Below are 16,612 nucleotides of genomic sequence, written 5' to 3'. Positions count from 1 at the left end.
TTGCTGAATCTAAAGAGAGAAGACTCGACTTAACATACAAAACAAATATTTAACTAAACATTTTTATTTAAATCGTAATTAAGTTATGATAAATGACTTGCATATTATTAATAAGATACATTATTTTAAACCGGTGAAAACACGTTACATCACAGTAAATGCTTGTTAGTTATTATTTTGTGCACCACCTATTTTTAACACCACGAGCCGCCACTGACCTATGTTAAATCTAGTGCCTGTGATTGTAAACGTGTAATTATAAATACACGTGTATTTAAAAAAAATTTATTTCGAGTTAACGTACTTAAACAATTATACTTGTGTTTGAGTTCGTATAATTAAATAGACGCGATATTAAACGTAAAACTAATATTAATAACAAAAATACATTTTTTTGAATACACGTGTATTTATAATTACACTTGTATGTTAATTACACGGGTTTCACGTGTAATCGAATACACGTGTAATATGGACCTCTAGTTAAATCCCATTTAAACTTCAGCTCTTGTGGGGCACGGGTTAAAATGAATATTTTTCAAATTTTTTTTTTTATTCTTTGTTTATTGTATTTAGAAACTTTTTAAGGGACATCGAGGTTAAAATTCGAAAATCGACTTTTAAAGGACCACCCCAGACTACATAGAACTTGAAATTTAAAAATAAAACGATTGTGGTTTCCCGAGAATATAAGGAGATCCGAAGTTCCACAAAGGAGTACGCCTATGTGGAAGATAAATACTTCAAATAAACTCTTTAAGTATAAACTTTAACCAATGTTTAAATTAATTACTTGTGCTCATTAAAAATAAGTAGGTATCTATCGATAATTATTGTTAAAATGTTTTAAACTTTAACAATATTATATAATAGTTTGTAGTTTGTACAACCTTCAGACAAAATGTCAAGTCATTAAACTAATAATATTTTCTATAAATATAAAGCTTTATAGTGTATTGAATTTGGAAGAAAGGAGAAATTACTTTTAACTTTTGACCTACTAAAGTGTTATAGGCAGCATCAGTTGGTTCTAATCAATACAATACAACTGCATAGACAATAGTTTGGATTTTTTTTTTTAATGTAATTTAAAATTTAGTTTTGTTATGCTATTATTATAAATATTAAAATAAAGTTATTAAATAAAATTGTTTTTTTGTCATTTTCTTAGTTAATTAGTAAAAACTATGATGTATAATAAAAATAATCCTACAATTCATTATTATAATATAAGAATACTGATTATCAAAGATATTAAGCTTAGTTTTGGCAATTTTCTATACAACTACAATGTCGATATGTTTTATAAATTTATTTGCAATAAAACATTAGTTCGATTTTAAAATGAAATTTTTCCTTAATCAAGTTTTATAATAGTTCACTCTTCGCATTTTTATCAGCTATTGAAACCCACGTTCTTTGCTTTTAGTTTTGCGAATGTTTTATGTAATGTGAATCTGAGAAAGTTATTACTAAATTACTCATACTATATAACTATAAAACTTACCAAACAATAAACGTTTTAACCTATAAAATTAACTTTACATAATACTATTGAGGGACCAACTATTGATTACCTTCCTGAACAACCTAACTTTTTAACCGTGTCTACATATCAGAAACCATTTATGATGACAGAGCTGGACTAAAGGAGAGTGGGAGGTTCAAAGAAAACCTCTTTAAAAAAAGGCCCAAGAAAAGTATTGAGACTGTCAGTGTACTTAAATTAATAATTATATAGGTAAAACCAATAAACTTTTTAAAAAGGAAATATTTAAAAAAAAACATACAACACTAAAAAAAAGGTGTTTAAATAATATATATTTTTGGAAGTATATTCAAGAAGTCATTTCAGCTTGACTTACCGTGATATTGAGGAAATAGTCATGTTATTTAGCATATTTTTGTTTTACTTATTCATGATTTTTAATTATTTATTATACGTTTCAGAGGCTATATAATAAATATAACTATATATAATATATTGTTTATAGGTTTTATAATAATAAAATATCAAATCTAATCCGTCTAAGCCTTGGTCGGTGGAAATAACGGGCGTTAAACGTTAGAGAGAGAATAAATTTAGTGAATTTTATTATTAATTTTAACATTTTAAATATAAAGGTCCTATCACTGGATAGTTTCCCTACTCGTAGTCTCCAAGTCATTTATTTACATTGTTAACATATTTGCCCATTGTATATTTTTCATTATGTACAGATTGTAATGTTATTTAAAAAAAAAAACATTATAAATACAAAATTGTGTAACTTTCTTGAAGCAAAACAAAAGAGGCATTGGGCTAATTATAATTGTTAATTCTTACCTTATGGTATGTACTTTGTAAAAATGTCTGTACAATAAAGAACTTGGAATACCCTAAAATTGTATAAAATTGTGATTACTTATTACAGATAATTAAACGTTTTTTTACGGCTTGTTTGTATAGTTGCCTTTAAACTTTTTTCAACTATTATTCGCTACCCGGGGACTGTGCAAACTTAAAAATTGACGATTTTTCATTGTATAATCTACAATAAATAGACACATACCGATAAATACCAGTTCAGTTGACTAATTTTCCATTTTTTTTTTTTTTTTAATACTCATGATGTATCGTATTATACAACTATACTTATGATGTGAGAGTCGATTACAAAGTATAAACCCATCATAAATCCGTACATGGTGTCATCAGCGTTTCAACAAATATAGATTGAGTAGGCAAAAGCCTCGTGTTATCTGTTTTTCATTTCGTTTGCCTATCTATTGACTTACACCTACTTTAATCAGCAGTTATCGTTAATCGTCTTTGACAAAATTAGAAAATATAAGTTGCTCGTCAATAGAATGAGTACAGGCACGCGGGAACGGTTATTATCGAAAATTAAAATAATAACCAATCAATATCGTATGAAATGCCTAAACAAGTACATATTTTAATAACTATACCCGTTTACAAACGAACAACATGTTGATCTGAAATAGTAAACTAGTTGAAAGCTAATGTTGCATAATAATAATGACTCGCGCGTGTACACATTTTTGGAGGTCGGGATTTATTTTTGTTAATAACAAATAGATAATATATTACTATATGCCATGAGTATATCCTTAGGGAAAACGCAAATGGCTGTTTGGTGTACGCCACGCCGCGCCGACTATTAACTATTCTACAGTTGTATTCAATCGTTTCGTAACGGTTTGCAAAACGTTTAAATCCTTACGAATACAATTATTCATTTATAAAAAAAAAACAAAACATTAAAATTTAAAAATGGAACAAGTTAATCCGTCTATTGATCGGCAAATCTTACAGCGGGTTAATCTGCAATTGAAATAATATCTATATTTACGAGCATATGACCGTAATATGCGTTATTAATAATTTCTACAAACATGGCTACGACTCAGAGACTAGGGTTATGTCTCTAAGTCGTAGGACAATTATTCATTATTTTATTACCAATAATATTATCGTACAAACCACGGAACCAATATATCATAAATTAACTTTAAAAATTCAAAACAATACCTTTTAGGTTAACCGTGTACTTTTAATATAATATATGCGCAACCATATGAGCAAATTATTTTCCCAACACGATCGTGTTGGGATATTACTAACTCTCTAAACACTAAAATTAGGATACACATTGTTAATAGTGTTCACACTCTAATAAAATTAACATCAAATATATAATGAAACCCCTTGTGCATCTCGGATCTAAGAAATAGGTATAACAAAATTAATATAATTAATAAACGACTTCAGTAACACACGATTATCGCACGTGGATAATATATTCGAATACACAGTCGAATCTTTGTGTTAATAATCCATTTGTAAATAAAGAATATTACTGGTCTTTATATAGTTAGCGTGTAATAAAAATATGTCTGTACAGTTATTATTTATTATTGATTATTTTATAAAAGTCTTTTTTCCTATTCGAAATTACGTGTACCTATACTGTACATGAGATATTGAATTTTGATTCATTTTCATGTCGTTTCTTTTGAAAAATTTTTCTATTTTTATGTTTGCATAGTTTTTCTTTTACAAATTTCTAATAATCAACTTCAAATTCATACTCTCATTCAGTACTCTTAAAGAAATTAATTGAATTTTTCTCATTATAACTTCAATACATTATACAGAAAAATAAATATAAATAAGAAGCGGAAGACTTTATACATCACGTTACATGATGATCTGACCAATTGACGTATAAAATGTAGGTAGGTAGGTATGTGAAATATTCAAATCCTCGTGTATCACTCTGTATGTTAACTGAAATGATCGCTATATTTACCTATTTTACCCTGAAACAAATCATTTAATTTATTAATCACATTTTGTTAGTTTCAATAAAATAGTTTAAAAACATTATAACATTAATTTTACGTTTTTCTGTACTCGGTATAATCGATTTTATCAAATTTATTTGGCCATGTGTTCCTTCTGAAACCACGAATGTAGCACAAAACTATACATAATAGTTCACTATTATTATTTATTAACAATGGCCGAAATTATATAACGGTAATTATGTTTTCAAGTGGTATCGGTTTTATTGTATTTATATAATCCAAGAAAGGTTAAAAACATAATTTAAGTATATCAATTAAATAATATACAGTTTTCCTTAAATTATAGTGGTTTACGTATATACAAATATGTCATATAATAGGTAGTAAAACCTTCGATATTTTAGCAAGAACACTCAAATATTAGATATATACTGTTAATCATAGTTTGATGGCCAGTTTTGATTGGTGGACAGTATGTAATTTTCTATTAGTTTTTATTCTCCTGAATAATTTTAAGGAACATTGTTCATAATATCATAATGCAATATAACAATTCAATCCCTGATCGAATAATATTGCCATCCAATATAATCTCTGTTCATCAATGGCAGTAGTAATAACAACATTATATATTATTTAGAAAAAAATATTTAAATAACACTTACCTACATTAATTACAAATATTATATGTTTTAACGTTTATAGACTAAGAGATATAAAATACTTGACCTGCACTATTCACCGAAGGATGAAAATTGTACGGCTTAAAGATAAGTATCCCTTGGTCATAAAACCGCAAAGTCCAGAAATGTACCCGGTTGGGTAAAGGTAGGATGAAAAGTTAAAATTCTAACCAATTCAAGTATCACCCCTAAGACAATTACGCGAGCTTTAATAGTTATTTTGAGTATGTTATCAACCAAATGTATTCCTGGCAGTTTTTTCGGTTATCTAAAAAATATAAAATAAATAATTGGTAAATTCGCCAGGCTTGGAGATGGTACTTAAATTTTTCAAAATATTAATTCTTCATCCTACTATACCACTAACCGTGTAACATTCCTGGGGTTTGCGGTTTTATGATCCACGGATACCTCTTAAGCCATACAACTTTTATCCTTCGGCAAGTAGTATAGGTCAAATGTTTCATATCTCTTAGTCTATTATCCATGACCGATAAAATGAAAGCTATAAAATAATTAAACTAACTATAATTAAGTACACATGATATACAACGTTCCAATGTAGGGCAACGTTTCATTTAAAAGTATGGTAATTCATAGTTTATCTGAAATGCTAAAAAATAGCCTTAGGTATTAAAATTTGATCTTACGTTTTTTATTCAATTTCCACGAATGTAATCTTTAAGTTCTTATTACAGCACACAAAAAATGAGTTTTTAAAATTCTGATAAGTTTTCCTTTTAAAAAAAAAAAATAATAATAAAAATCCGATGATTTTAGATGTCTTTATACTTAAGTATAAAGAACCTACGGGTTTAGTAAAAATTTAGAAAAGTGGTGTCAAGGCTGAATCATTTTGAGATAGGTAGTACTGAAATCTTTACAAAAAAAAAAAACGGCGTTTCGAGATGAAACCTAAATACATAGATGACAAGATTTATACATTTATTTTTTTTTAATATTACAAACGTTAGGGGATTGGAGGTGGGCAGTTTTTAAGGAGTTTTATAAAGGCAACACATACAAATAAAATGGTTTTTTAATAAATTTCAACCATGTCAATTTATTTTCGCCTTATCTCACTCCGCCACGCGCCTGCACTTTACGTAGTAAAAGCTCCAAGGTATAATTTTTAAATTTACATAATAGCCATTTTGGGTTATTTTAAAAGGAAACCCAATTTAGGCCACCAATACCGATTGCCGAATAGCCGGGTAGGTTGATGACAGCTTTGGTTGACTCCTTGATTCCTGTGAAAACGTTATTTCGTTGGAAAAGGTCGCACTTACATTACTTGTTAATGTTGGAAACCCTTTTTATCTAATGATGACGACCCCACACCTGACCCCCAAAACTATACATACACTAAACAACCAACTGTTTCTGTAGGATTAGGAATTCTTTTAAAATAATTTAAACACTTCTAAAAATTAATGGCGATAATATAATAATAAAGAATATGATAAGTTTAACATTTTGGTTGAATCAAGATAATCGACTAAGTAGTATTGCAAGCAAAGTTATAAGACTAATCGTCGTAGTCGCACTACTCTTCTACGGGTGTTTCACAAAGACATGACAAAAGAAATAACTTTTGTTCTAGTGAATATTTTTAAGATTTTTTGTTGTTAAATTAATTTATACTAATTTACGCTATAAACACTATGGTTTTGATTGCTCTTAACTGTTTTACTTTTTTGAATTATTTTTTTTTGGTTACTTTAAAAGTATTAAATTTGAGATAGACATTTTATTAAGAATAATTTGCTGAAGATTTTGACTGGTCTACAACTAGTTTTGGATAATTACTTTTAAAGTTATTTAAGGTTAAAATATTCGTGAATATTGAGACTTACAGTAGAGGTACAATATGAATAAAGAACTTTTCGTCAAAAAACAACTTAAAAAATGTATTGAGTGCACACTATTAATTTAGGGTTAAACCTCCGTTTTTCCTTATTCTAATATACTATTTTTCCTAATAGTTAATTAAACGATGCAATTGACCGAGCATTACAAAATAGTAAGGTTATCTATTGTTTATTGTTTAATATTTTATCGTCAAGACTCGAGTACCTACATTTCTTAATAAATAAAAAAAAAATTTATTTGAAAATTCGTATTTCATATTTATTGAAACTTAACATTTAATTCGAAGAATAAGCCATCAAGTATTACACGAAGGTATTATTAGTTCAAAACTTTTCTTGGCGATATTTTAAATTGACTTCTATATGCATATAAAGTAAGCGTATTGTCTTATTAAATCCCACGTGAAAAAATATAATTATTCCACGCCTACGATAAACATTAGGCTTTACACTTCATAGCACTAAAAAGAAATGGCATATTGCATTATTTTTATTACTTTGTAGTATGTACAAAACACACGCATAATGTTTTTGATAAAAGCAGGCTTCAGGCAAAATATTCAAAATTAACAATAAAACATCAGAAACTACAACTGTGCAAAAGGTGCAGGTTAAAACTAAAATGCAATACCTGAGTATTAAACACTTTATGATTAAGCTAAACGAAAATACAGATAGTGGTACAGACTACAGTTAGTTTCAGATAGAATTATTTGAAATTTCGGCAACATCTTTTTGTTCCCTTTCTCGTAATCCAAATCAAAAGAAATCCATCAAAGTCCTGGTAACTTTTTAGTAAGTGTGCATAATGTATTCTATCGACATGGTTTTTTTTTTAATATACGATGTAATTTAAATTTTAAATTATTCACTAACGCTAGACAACGTTGCTTCTAGATTGGATAGGTTAGGAAATAATAACCAGTCCAAAGCTAAGAACAACCGTACACTGCGGATCATAGCGTGGAACGCCAACGGGCTAGTACAACGTAAACAAGAACTTGAAAACTTCTTAAACACTGAACAAATTGTCATTGCTCTTCGTACACTTCATATCATGGACTGTTTTAAAAATAAAAAAACTATAAAATCTATACAACTTTGCACCCGCGTGGTAGAGCACACGGAGGGAGGTACAGCTGTAATCATTAAAGGACTATAAATTACGAGCTCGAGAGGATCCTCCATTTTACAGGATTTCCATTAACATTACCAAGTGATGATTTACCTAATATTAGTAACTGTACCTACTTAAAATGTACTCTCTGATCGTAAAAATGTTAATTTTAACATATTTAATATTCGTTTACATAGGGGGGTCATTCCACGTGAAATCGCCTAAGGGGTGTGCGACTATACTTCAAAAATGTTTGAAATTTTTATCATACATTCTCTATAGGTCCTTGATAACAAAAACATAAAAAAAAAATTTTTTTAATTTTTTTTTGGACCTAGATAGGTCAATTAAAAAAAAAAAATTATCCAAAACCACCTCATGTTCCCGACTCTGTAATTTGACCGCCGATGGTGGTATAGGCATAAAACCTGCACAGTTAAAATTCTAATTAAGTGTACTTTAACCATATTTTAAGAAAATATATTTTTTTTATTTTTTAACCCTAGAAAATTTTTTATTTTTTTTTAATTTTTCAAAAACATTTTTTGGGGTCAAAAAGTTAAAAATTAAAAAAAAATATTTTGTTTATATAAAATTTAAGTTATGTTCTTATGATCCATATCATCTTTGAACCAATTAAGTTTTTTTTTGCTATTAATTTACGGCTTCAAACATGGGTATTTTGCTGAAAACTACCTACTTTAATGACCCACAACACAAAATCACGCAATACTTACTTATAAGTGAGAAGATCATCTGGTAAAAGTTTGGTGATGGAGAAATTATTCTAACATCCGTGGTAAGCGATCAAATTTTACGATTTACACTTATTGGAAAGATACACAATTTACATTTACATTTTGAACCTTTACCACTGATGTTAGAATAAGCCACCAAACTAATAAATATGCGAATATACGATTAAAATGTAGTTAATATTATAATACTACACTAAAACTTGCCGACTTCCGTTATTGATGAAATAGCTATTGACCAAACCATTTACCAATTAATATTTGTACATAAATGCTATCATTATTAATCATACACCTTCTTAATTTATCCGCGAAAAATTGATTTTGGGGAGATAAGTATGTGAGGGCAGTATTACAGTATCCGCATACATTTTTTACAATGGACAGAGAACATTATGTATGCCGTAGCGTTTTTAGTTTTTGGATAAATTAAACACAATACAAATTAATCATTTTTTTCTTTAGTTTAAAAAAAAAAACATTAAGTATAGATATAAAAAAAAGCTATAGCAAAGATAAAGTTCTTCACTATACATTGAGAAAATTTGGTTAATCTACTGTTAATACTGACCTCACTTACTTGCCCCGCGCAAAACCGTTTTGATGAGGAAACTATTTTAATTTATTCTATAAAAATACTGATAGTCAAACAAAAAAAACGGCAATAAATAAAGAGTCCTAATAACTGTATGTATTAATAAATATACACAATAGTTCAAGAGCTAAATTAAGATTTTGAGAAAAATTGCCTATACTTTATTCCTTAAAATGGGCGGTGTAGGGTCCTCTTAAATAAATTATTTTTTCAAAACTTACTTTACATACATAGACGACAAGCTAAATTGTTTGGTATCGTAAAATGTAAATAAAACAATTACAACATTTTTGTGTAGTCCCAAAAATGGTTATTTATCCCAGTATTTATTAATTATAAACACCATATCAGTTTTATACTATAGTCTATAAGGAACTAAAATAATAATTAATTTCATAATATGAGGTAAAAACAACACAACACAGTACTAAGTGAGAACAAATATAAAGTAGTGAAGCCTAATGTCAAGATAGTTTCCTATCTTATTTTTCTTAACAATAAAAAAACATACAATTATTGTATAAATCACACAGAATTCCAATTTGTCAAAATACTGACTTAACTTGTACAACAAACAAAAATACTGAACAACTATTAGGAATTTAAATAAATTCGAGAGAAAAAAACTCAATACAAAATAAAAAGGTAACTTAAAATAGTTTGCTTACAACAATTTATGTGTAATTACTTTTTACTAATTAGGACAAATTAGTTTATAAACTGAAAGTAAATACACAAAATTATGTAATCAAAATTTTAGTATTTTAGGTATTTTACCCACCCAACTAAAATTAAATAAGCATGCATTTATTTCCATGCTTGATTTCTTTCAATAATAGTTTTTTCATTGTCCGAATACCTAAGAATACTAATTATAGCATTTAAATGTCCTGTACAATTAGCCGGATCCGTAAGGTAATAGTAAAAAGCTGATTTCAGAAACTGCAGTGTCATTTCGGCATCGTTTATTGGACGTTGCCGTTGTTGTTCTAGTTGTTGCTGAAGCATACTTTCATACATTGCCTGAAAAGTGTTAAACACAACTATTAGTCATATTGTAATAAGTACTTTTACATAAAGCTTCAGTAACAATAAATATTTTCTATAACTTATTACATAGTGCGGGATATTTGTACAAGTAATGAAACTATACACATAAAAAATAATCAAATTAAAAATAATGTGCAAATAAAACTAGTAAACATCACCTGATAAATAATGGACTAAAAAATTACGTTTATCAGAGGTATTCAAACTGTGCGTCGCGACTCTCAGGGGCCGTCATGTGACTTGGTCAAGGGAGCTGTGGCCTGTAATGTATCGTGTTGTCAGGTGCTTGTTGGAAGCCATCACAATATTGTGGACACACAAAGGAGCCGTGGAATGAAAAAGTTTGAATACCTCTGACGTATATAAATTAAATAAAAAGCATAGAATATTTGACATATAACAAAATAACCATCAATTTTTTGCATAATACGTTTGCTAAAGAACCAAGAAAGAGTTGCTAATTTAAGAAAACTACATTTAAACAATATTTACAATAATAAAAATAAAAAAAGAAACAACATGAAAATATAATCAATAAATAATAGTAAATCAAAAAGCATCATCAACATATTACACAATATTTAAAAAAGACGTGAAAAATACTTGAAAAACCATGGTATGTTATAAAAAAGAACATTAAAATTTGTATTAAATAACAATTACTACTCAACTTAGTCAAAACTCATGTTCAAATAATAAATAGTACAGAAAAAATAAATTATCACACAACAAAAAGTACTATAGTCTGCTTAAAATAATTTACATGGTATAGGGGAGGGAAGCCAGTATATAGGGTTGAGGTAAAAACGCTAACTTCAAGCAGATATTATGTATGAAGGATAAATAATCAATAATTAGGTCATAAATTGATTAATTTGGTAGGCACTTTACATCAATCATCATTTAACGAACTTAAAATGAAAAAAATTCCAGAACTCTACCGGTCGGTGAAAATTTGAAAATTGTATTATGAAAAAAGTGGCGTATAAATAAAGTATAATACAAAGTTAAAAATTTGTTATCACATAATGAGCTAATACCGGTTTTAGTTAATATAAATAATTAATTAAATTAACTCAAGTCTAAGGTGTAAGAAGACACAGCTAGTCTTAAACAGACGATACATCTATTTAGAGTTCAAAACCAAACGCTGTGAGAAAAGGGATCATATTAAATAAAATGGGTGTCCATCACCGGTTGTACCAATTATTTGTGTAAAAAAAAAAAAGTTTTACATTAATTAAATTGTTGACGTTTAATAAAACTAAAAGAGTTGTTGTTCTTCAGCTAAATCTGAATGTTGTGAATAAATGGGATACATTTCAAAATGTGGCAAAAACATTGCAGCTACTATGTCACATATATAAAGGAAGATTATTTTAACATGATTCTTTTGTTATCAAAATAAAAGTAAAACAGAGTAAAACAAAAAGTACCAAGTAACTTAATAAATGTATGTACATTTAAATAAACTGTACAACAAAGATGAAATATAGAAAGTTGTGCCTTAATCGAATCTAAATTTTACCGAAAAAATGACGAAATGTTATTAAATTAAATTAAAATCTTTTTTGAAACAATTAGTGGATTGGTAGACGTTGTAGGTTAAGAAGAATACCTTTATATAGTATAAATGTCTAGAATCGTTATTTTATGTTGACACACAATATTTCACAAATTTATAATTTAGTTGAAAGACAGCATAATAATTGTTTTAATTCTATGTTATGTTCATTGCAACCTTCTCATCGGACATTCATTAATGCTCTTAACAAGAAGAGTTTAAACCAATATAAAATGGAACATTATACTGCTGACTTTAAACTACCTAAGAAAAAAATATAAAAAAACAAACGATGCCGAAGAAAAAATAAGTCATGGAATCCAATAAAAGATCTTTTAACAACTACTTACATGGGAAATTTGCAAAAAATTTGTTTGGGCGACATTGTTACTGCAACGATTTTACTGAAATAATTTTAATTGCACACCATTTTAATGATCTGAATGAAAGAACACCACACCTCAATAAAAGTACCGGCAAAACTACAAATCAAGATGAGAAATCTTATATATATATAAATATATATATTGATAATAGATAATAATAAGATGATAAATAAAAAATATACATAAATAAAAAATTCATATAATTTTACTGTATACCTTTAAATGAGTTCAAGTATTTTTATAAATCTATAAGAATTACTGCCGTAGCAAAAATAAGATAAATAGATATTTTTGAACTCTAACTCCCATGCATATTACTACCTACTCTAACGTCTTATGAAGACAAACCTGTTTAGTGCCGATCATCCAAAGGGCAATGGCGTCAGGTCCAGATAATAAAGCACCACCGACACTTTGACTACGTCCCTAAATTTTTAACAAATTCTAAAAGATTCTAAACAAAATTGTAAGTTACTCGGGAAACCGTGTAATTACGTATGGCAAACTAATATTGAATAATGTTGACACATACACAGTTGACAGTTAAATTAATTGTGACTTATAAGACATTTTTTTCAATTTTTCTTCTCTAAATATATACCTACTTTGGTTTTTTTTAGTTCCACCTTCATACTATTAATTTCGTCAATTGATTTGTCATCTACTTGATTATCAGTTTCAGTAATCTATAAATAAAAACATTGTATAAAATAAAGATAATTTAATCTCGGAAAATAAATATATTAAAACAAACTTTTTCTAAACACAAATCTAGCTGTGTTTGGGTTGCAATTTCAGACACAGTAATTTTGTTATCATTTACTGCGAAATTAGATAAATTCATTTTTGCACCATTAAAATGATCATTCAGATTATCAGTATTAGTTTGCTAATAATTAAAAAAACAACACTAGAAGTTACAAAAATTCTTGTTAAAATTTTAAAAGTATATTATAGAAACCTTGACATCCATTAATACTGGCTGGGTCTGGGTCAGGCCATCAATAAATGCTTTTTCACAATTTTCTGAGTTTGATGACCGTTTTAAAAATTCATTTTCTCTTTCAAGTTCTTTTATCCGGATATTAGCTTCATCCAATTTTGGTTTTAACCCATAATATCTAGACAATGAATTAAAAATGTAGAGTACACATGATGTTTCCGTATTTAGCATATAAGAACATACTTTTCATTGAGTTCACCTAAATTTTTTAACAATTCTTCAATTTTATCATTATGTTTCTCTCGTAGTTCATCATATACTTGTCGCAACTTCTTAACTTCATCATATTCATCACCATGTCCAGAGTCTGCTGGAGATGGTGAAGGATTTAAAAAATTTCTAGATAACTTGCTAAACAAATAAAACTTGAAATTAATAATTAATTTAAAATAAATATCATTATATATTTATGAAATTACCTAGAATCACATTCAGAAGATAGTTCTTTACTATGAATAAACTGTGGTCTTTCTTCTTCTTCATCTCCTTCTGCTATTGAATCATTTGCAGCTTGATAACCACATTTAATTTTAAGTTCATTATTTTCTCTCTTCAAATTTTCAATCTCTGTATCTTTTTCATTAAGTTCACTATGAGCATCATTTAAAAGTCTCTATATTTTGCAACATAATACTAACATTACAACATGTTTTATTTGAAATTACTTTTATTTAAAAATATTACTCTGAGGTTTTTAATGGTTCTACTTGATCTTTGTGTTGGAGTAAGATATTCTTCACTTCCTATATTTGATGGGCAATAATGAAGATACGCTTTTTTACGATTTGAATATGTAGTTCCGTTTAAAGCAAATACAGCATGACTGCTATCACATTGGCTACTGGTTGTGCTACCAAAGCTCTTCTCTGATGCACAATCATCATCTTTTTCATAGGTATTTAATGCTTGCTATGATTAACATAAAGAAATATAGGTTAGAAATTATAAAAGTTTTAAGTACCTATATTTTTAGTTTTGTTATACTAATTTGTACTTTTAACAGTGACAATGCTAAGAGTAGGAAAATGATTGGTTTATCTAAGAACACCCGTCTTTTGCACAGAATATTAGCCCTTACCCAACTAATGTACCTAGTATTATAATCTATTACCATAATTCTGATTGTAGTTGAGAGTTAAAATAAATTGTTTTATGTATTATCCTTTTGTGCAGTTAGGATTTAACAAGCACTTATTTAATTTTAGCTCGTCTAAACTTTTAGAGCAAACAATAAAATTACAGATTCCCAGCATACTCTACTGCTTTTACAGTTATAAAGTTTCCAATGCTACTTTAATTTGTTCCAAACAATTTTACTTACTACACATTAATTATTTTAATAGTACTTTTTACAAATTCATAACAACATCTAAACTCGATGGGTTTAAACTAGGTCATATAACCTATGTAATAATAAAGAAAATATAAAATACACAAAACATATAGATAGTTATTAAATTGACTCTTGAATAATTAGCAAAGGTATCTTACAACAATATAAATCCATACACTTACCAAACTTTGGTGTCTTTGTATTTTCGGGGTTCTGTTACGTAGCAAACTAGGCTTTGGTATTCTGCTAGGTGAAGCATTATTACTACTTGACATGCTAAATTTAAAACACAAAATTTAAAATTTAGGTGATTAATACATTAGAATTAGAACAATATTTTATAAATGTGTTTTTATTGTTCATACAATATAGTAGATAAGGTAGCCAACAATTCAGTAATTTAAACACATTAACCTAATTTGCATATAGTACCTAGTTAAACCATTTTACTCAATATAATATAACTCAAGTGTTTAAATCCGAATTGTAAATTATTCATACTCGAAGTTAATTTAACCGGTTTTTTAATGATAGCCTTGACCAATACGTAAACAAATAACAATCATCAATTTATTATGTATGTATTTATCTATAATATTTTTAGACAATTATTGTAGAATGTAGTATTCACTATTCGCAGAAGTCATCTCAAATAGTGATAACTGATATTCATAGTGTCTAATGATATTACCGACTACTTAATTTATCAATAGCACTAGCATTTGGCAATAGAAAAGTGACAGATTAAGACGTATTACCTATAAATATACCTATGTATTAAATTTTAATCACTATTAACTGATAATTATTACGGTCGGTTTAATAGTATCTTTAATTTGATTCCTAGCCTTGAAATTTATAAGATAAGCCACATCATCAACAACACTGAGAACACTACGATAAGGTAATTTTTAATTTTCAATGGGGTCTAGTGGTAATGATAACTAGCGCTAGTGGTGGTCCGGTTTTATCACACAGTTATATTTTATATTATAGCATAATTTTTACAAGAGTTCTCAATGAAAATTGAATTATTACTAGGCAACTAGCAAGTTATACATCAAGTATATAGATGTTTAGTGAATAGTGGTTGCTTAAATATAATTAGTGGCCCCTGATTTCTCAATTAAATTTGAATAATCCATTTACTATTAAATACATCAATTATTTTTCGTGCAACTCGGTAAAAATCGAGTAGATTTAAAAAAAGTAAAACATCCAAATTGGCAACCGCTCCCGAAAAATGTAATAATTAGTTATTATTATTTTTAAATTCTTTAGCGGTTATAGCCTAAAGTCGGGTCCACACTGGCCTAGTTTACTCCGCACACATAGGTCACGTTACCTGACCATTGTTAGGTAAGGTAAAACGGTGTAAATGTATTAAGTTATGTATTATAATAATTGGTCAGGTCAGGTCATATTTTTTGCTTACCTCGCCAATAAATGACCGTTGACAATAATAGCGCTTCTGGTGTAAACAGTTTTAGACGATAGGCCGTTATCTGGTTATCACGAATTGTAAATTTATGATAAGATTTAAAACTTATAAGTGATAAATTATGTTTTTACATTTAAATACGTTAATAATAGTTTATACTTTATAGCATTATAGTGTTGTTAATATTATTTCAAGGTATAACAGTTATTAATTTATTATAATGGGCTTGAGACAAATTTAGGACACATGGTGTAAACATAAAATGTTTATAGGCAAGGCACCTAATAAAAGATGTAGGTATACACAGTATAGTTACAACGGTGTAAACTAGGCCACTGCTGCGTAAAAAGTTCGCAAAAGTTTGTCAATTACAAGATTTTTAAGATTAAAGAAAAACTAAAAAAATATTCATTTTAACCCGTGCTCCACAAGAGTTGAAGTTTAAATGGGATTTAACATAGAATTTCAACACTTGGAAACGCCTATTTATTGTTAAACTT

At 27.9% G+C, this 16,612-nt stretch overlaps 2 protein-coding genes across 11 annotated transcripts in view; one reads left to right on the top strand and one right to left on the bottom strand.

Annotated features, from left to right (window-relative positions):
• The window catches only part of LOC126835224 (clavesin-2-like), a 36,777-nt gene that overhangs the window by 6,980 nt on the left and 13,185 nt on the right, over positions 1-16,612 (top strand). The window lies entirely within an intron of this gene.
• LOC126835222 (protein quick-to-court) lies at positions 9,641-16,128 on the bottom strand. Of its 10 annotated transcripts, none has more exons than XM_050567653.1 (10): positions 16,107-16,128; positions 14,854-14,947; positions 14,023-14,247; positions 13,758-13,951; positions 13,522-13,689; positions 13,297-13,456; positions 13,090-13,224; positions 12,941-13,021; positions 12,684-12,761; positions 9,643-10,358 (listed from the first exon to the last, which is right to left on the bottom strand). In XM_050567653.1, exons 2-10 carry the CDS (start codon positions 14,944-14,946, stop codon positions 10,143-10,145), a joined length of 1,350 nt encoding a protein of 449 aa, XP_050423610.1. In that variant the 5' UTR covers position 14,947; positions 16,107-16,128; the 3' UTR covers positions 9,643-10,142. The 10 variants fall into 10 exon arrangements, with proteins under 10 accessions (XP_050423612.1, XP_050423610.1, XP_050423607.1 ...); XM_050567650.1 differs by lacking the exon at positions 16,107-16,128 and adding an exon at positions 15,363-15,489; XM_050567652.1 differs by lacking the exon at positions 16,107-16,128 and adding an exon at positions 15,442-15,460.

The sequence above is a fragment of the Adelges cooleyi genome, unplaced genomic scaffold (genome assembly GCF_023614345.1).
Source record: "Adelges cooleyi isolate 19-005CV unplaced genomic scaffold, UGA_ACOO_1.1 ACOO_flye_CR_arks_rails_tigmint_CR_PRNA_23, whole genome shotgun sequence".
NCBI lineage: Eukaryota > Metazoa > Arthropoda > Insecta > Hemiptera > Adelgidae > Adelges > Adelges cooleyi.
This window is presented reverse-complemented; position numbering and strand designations above follow the sequence as displayed.

Excerpts from the sequence above, each read along its gene's own strand:
- LOC126835222 (XM_050567653.1), bottom strand. The coding sequence starts at position 14,946 with ATGTCAAGTAGTAATAATGCTTCACCTAGCAGAATACCAAAGCCTAGT. Across the intron at positions 13,225-13,296 it reads CAGTATTAATGGATGTCAAG|CAAACTAATACTGATAATCT; the intron begins GTTTCTATAATA and ends TTTAATTATTAG. Across the intron at positions 12,762-12,940 it reads TGGAACTAAAAAAAACCAAA|GGACGTAGTCAAAGTGTCGG; the intron begins GTAGGTATATAT and ends TTAAAAATTTAG.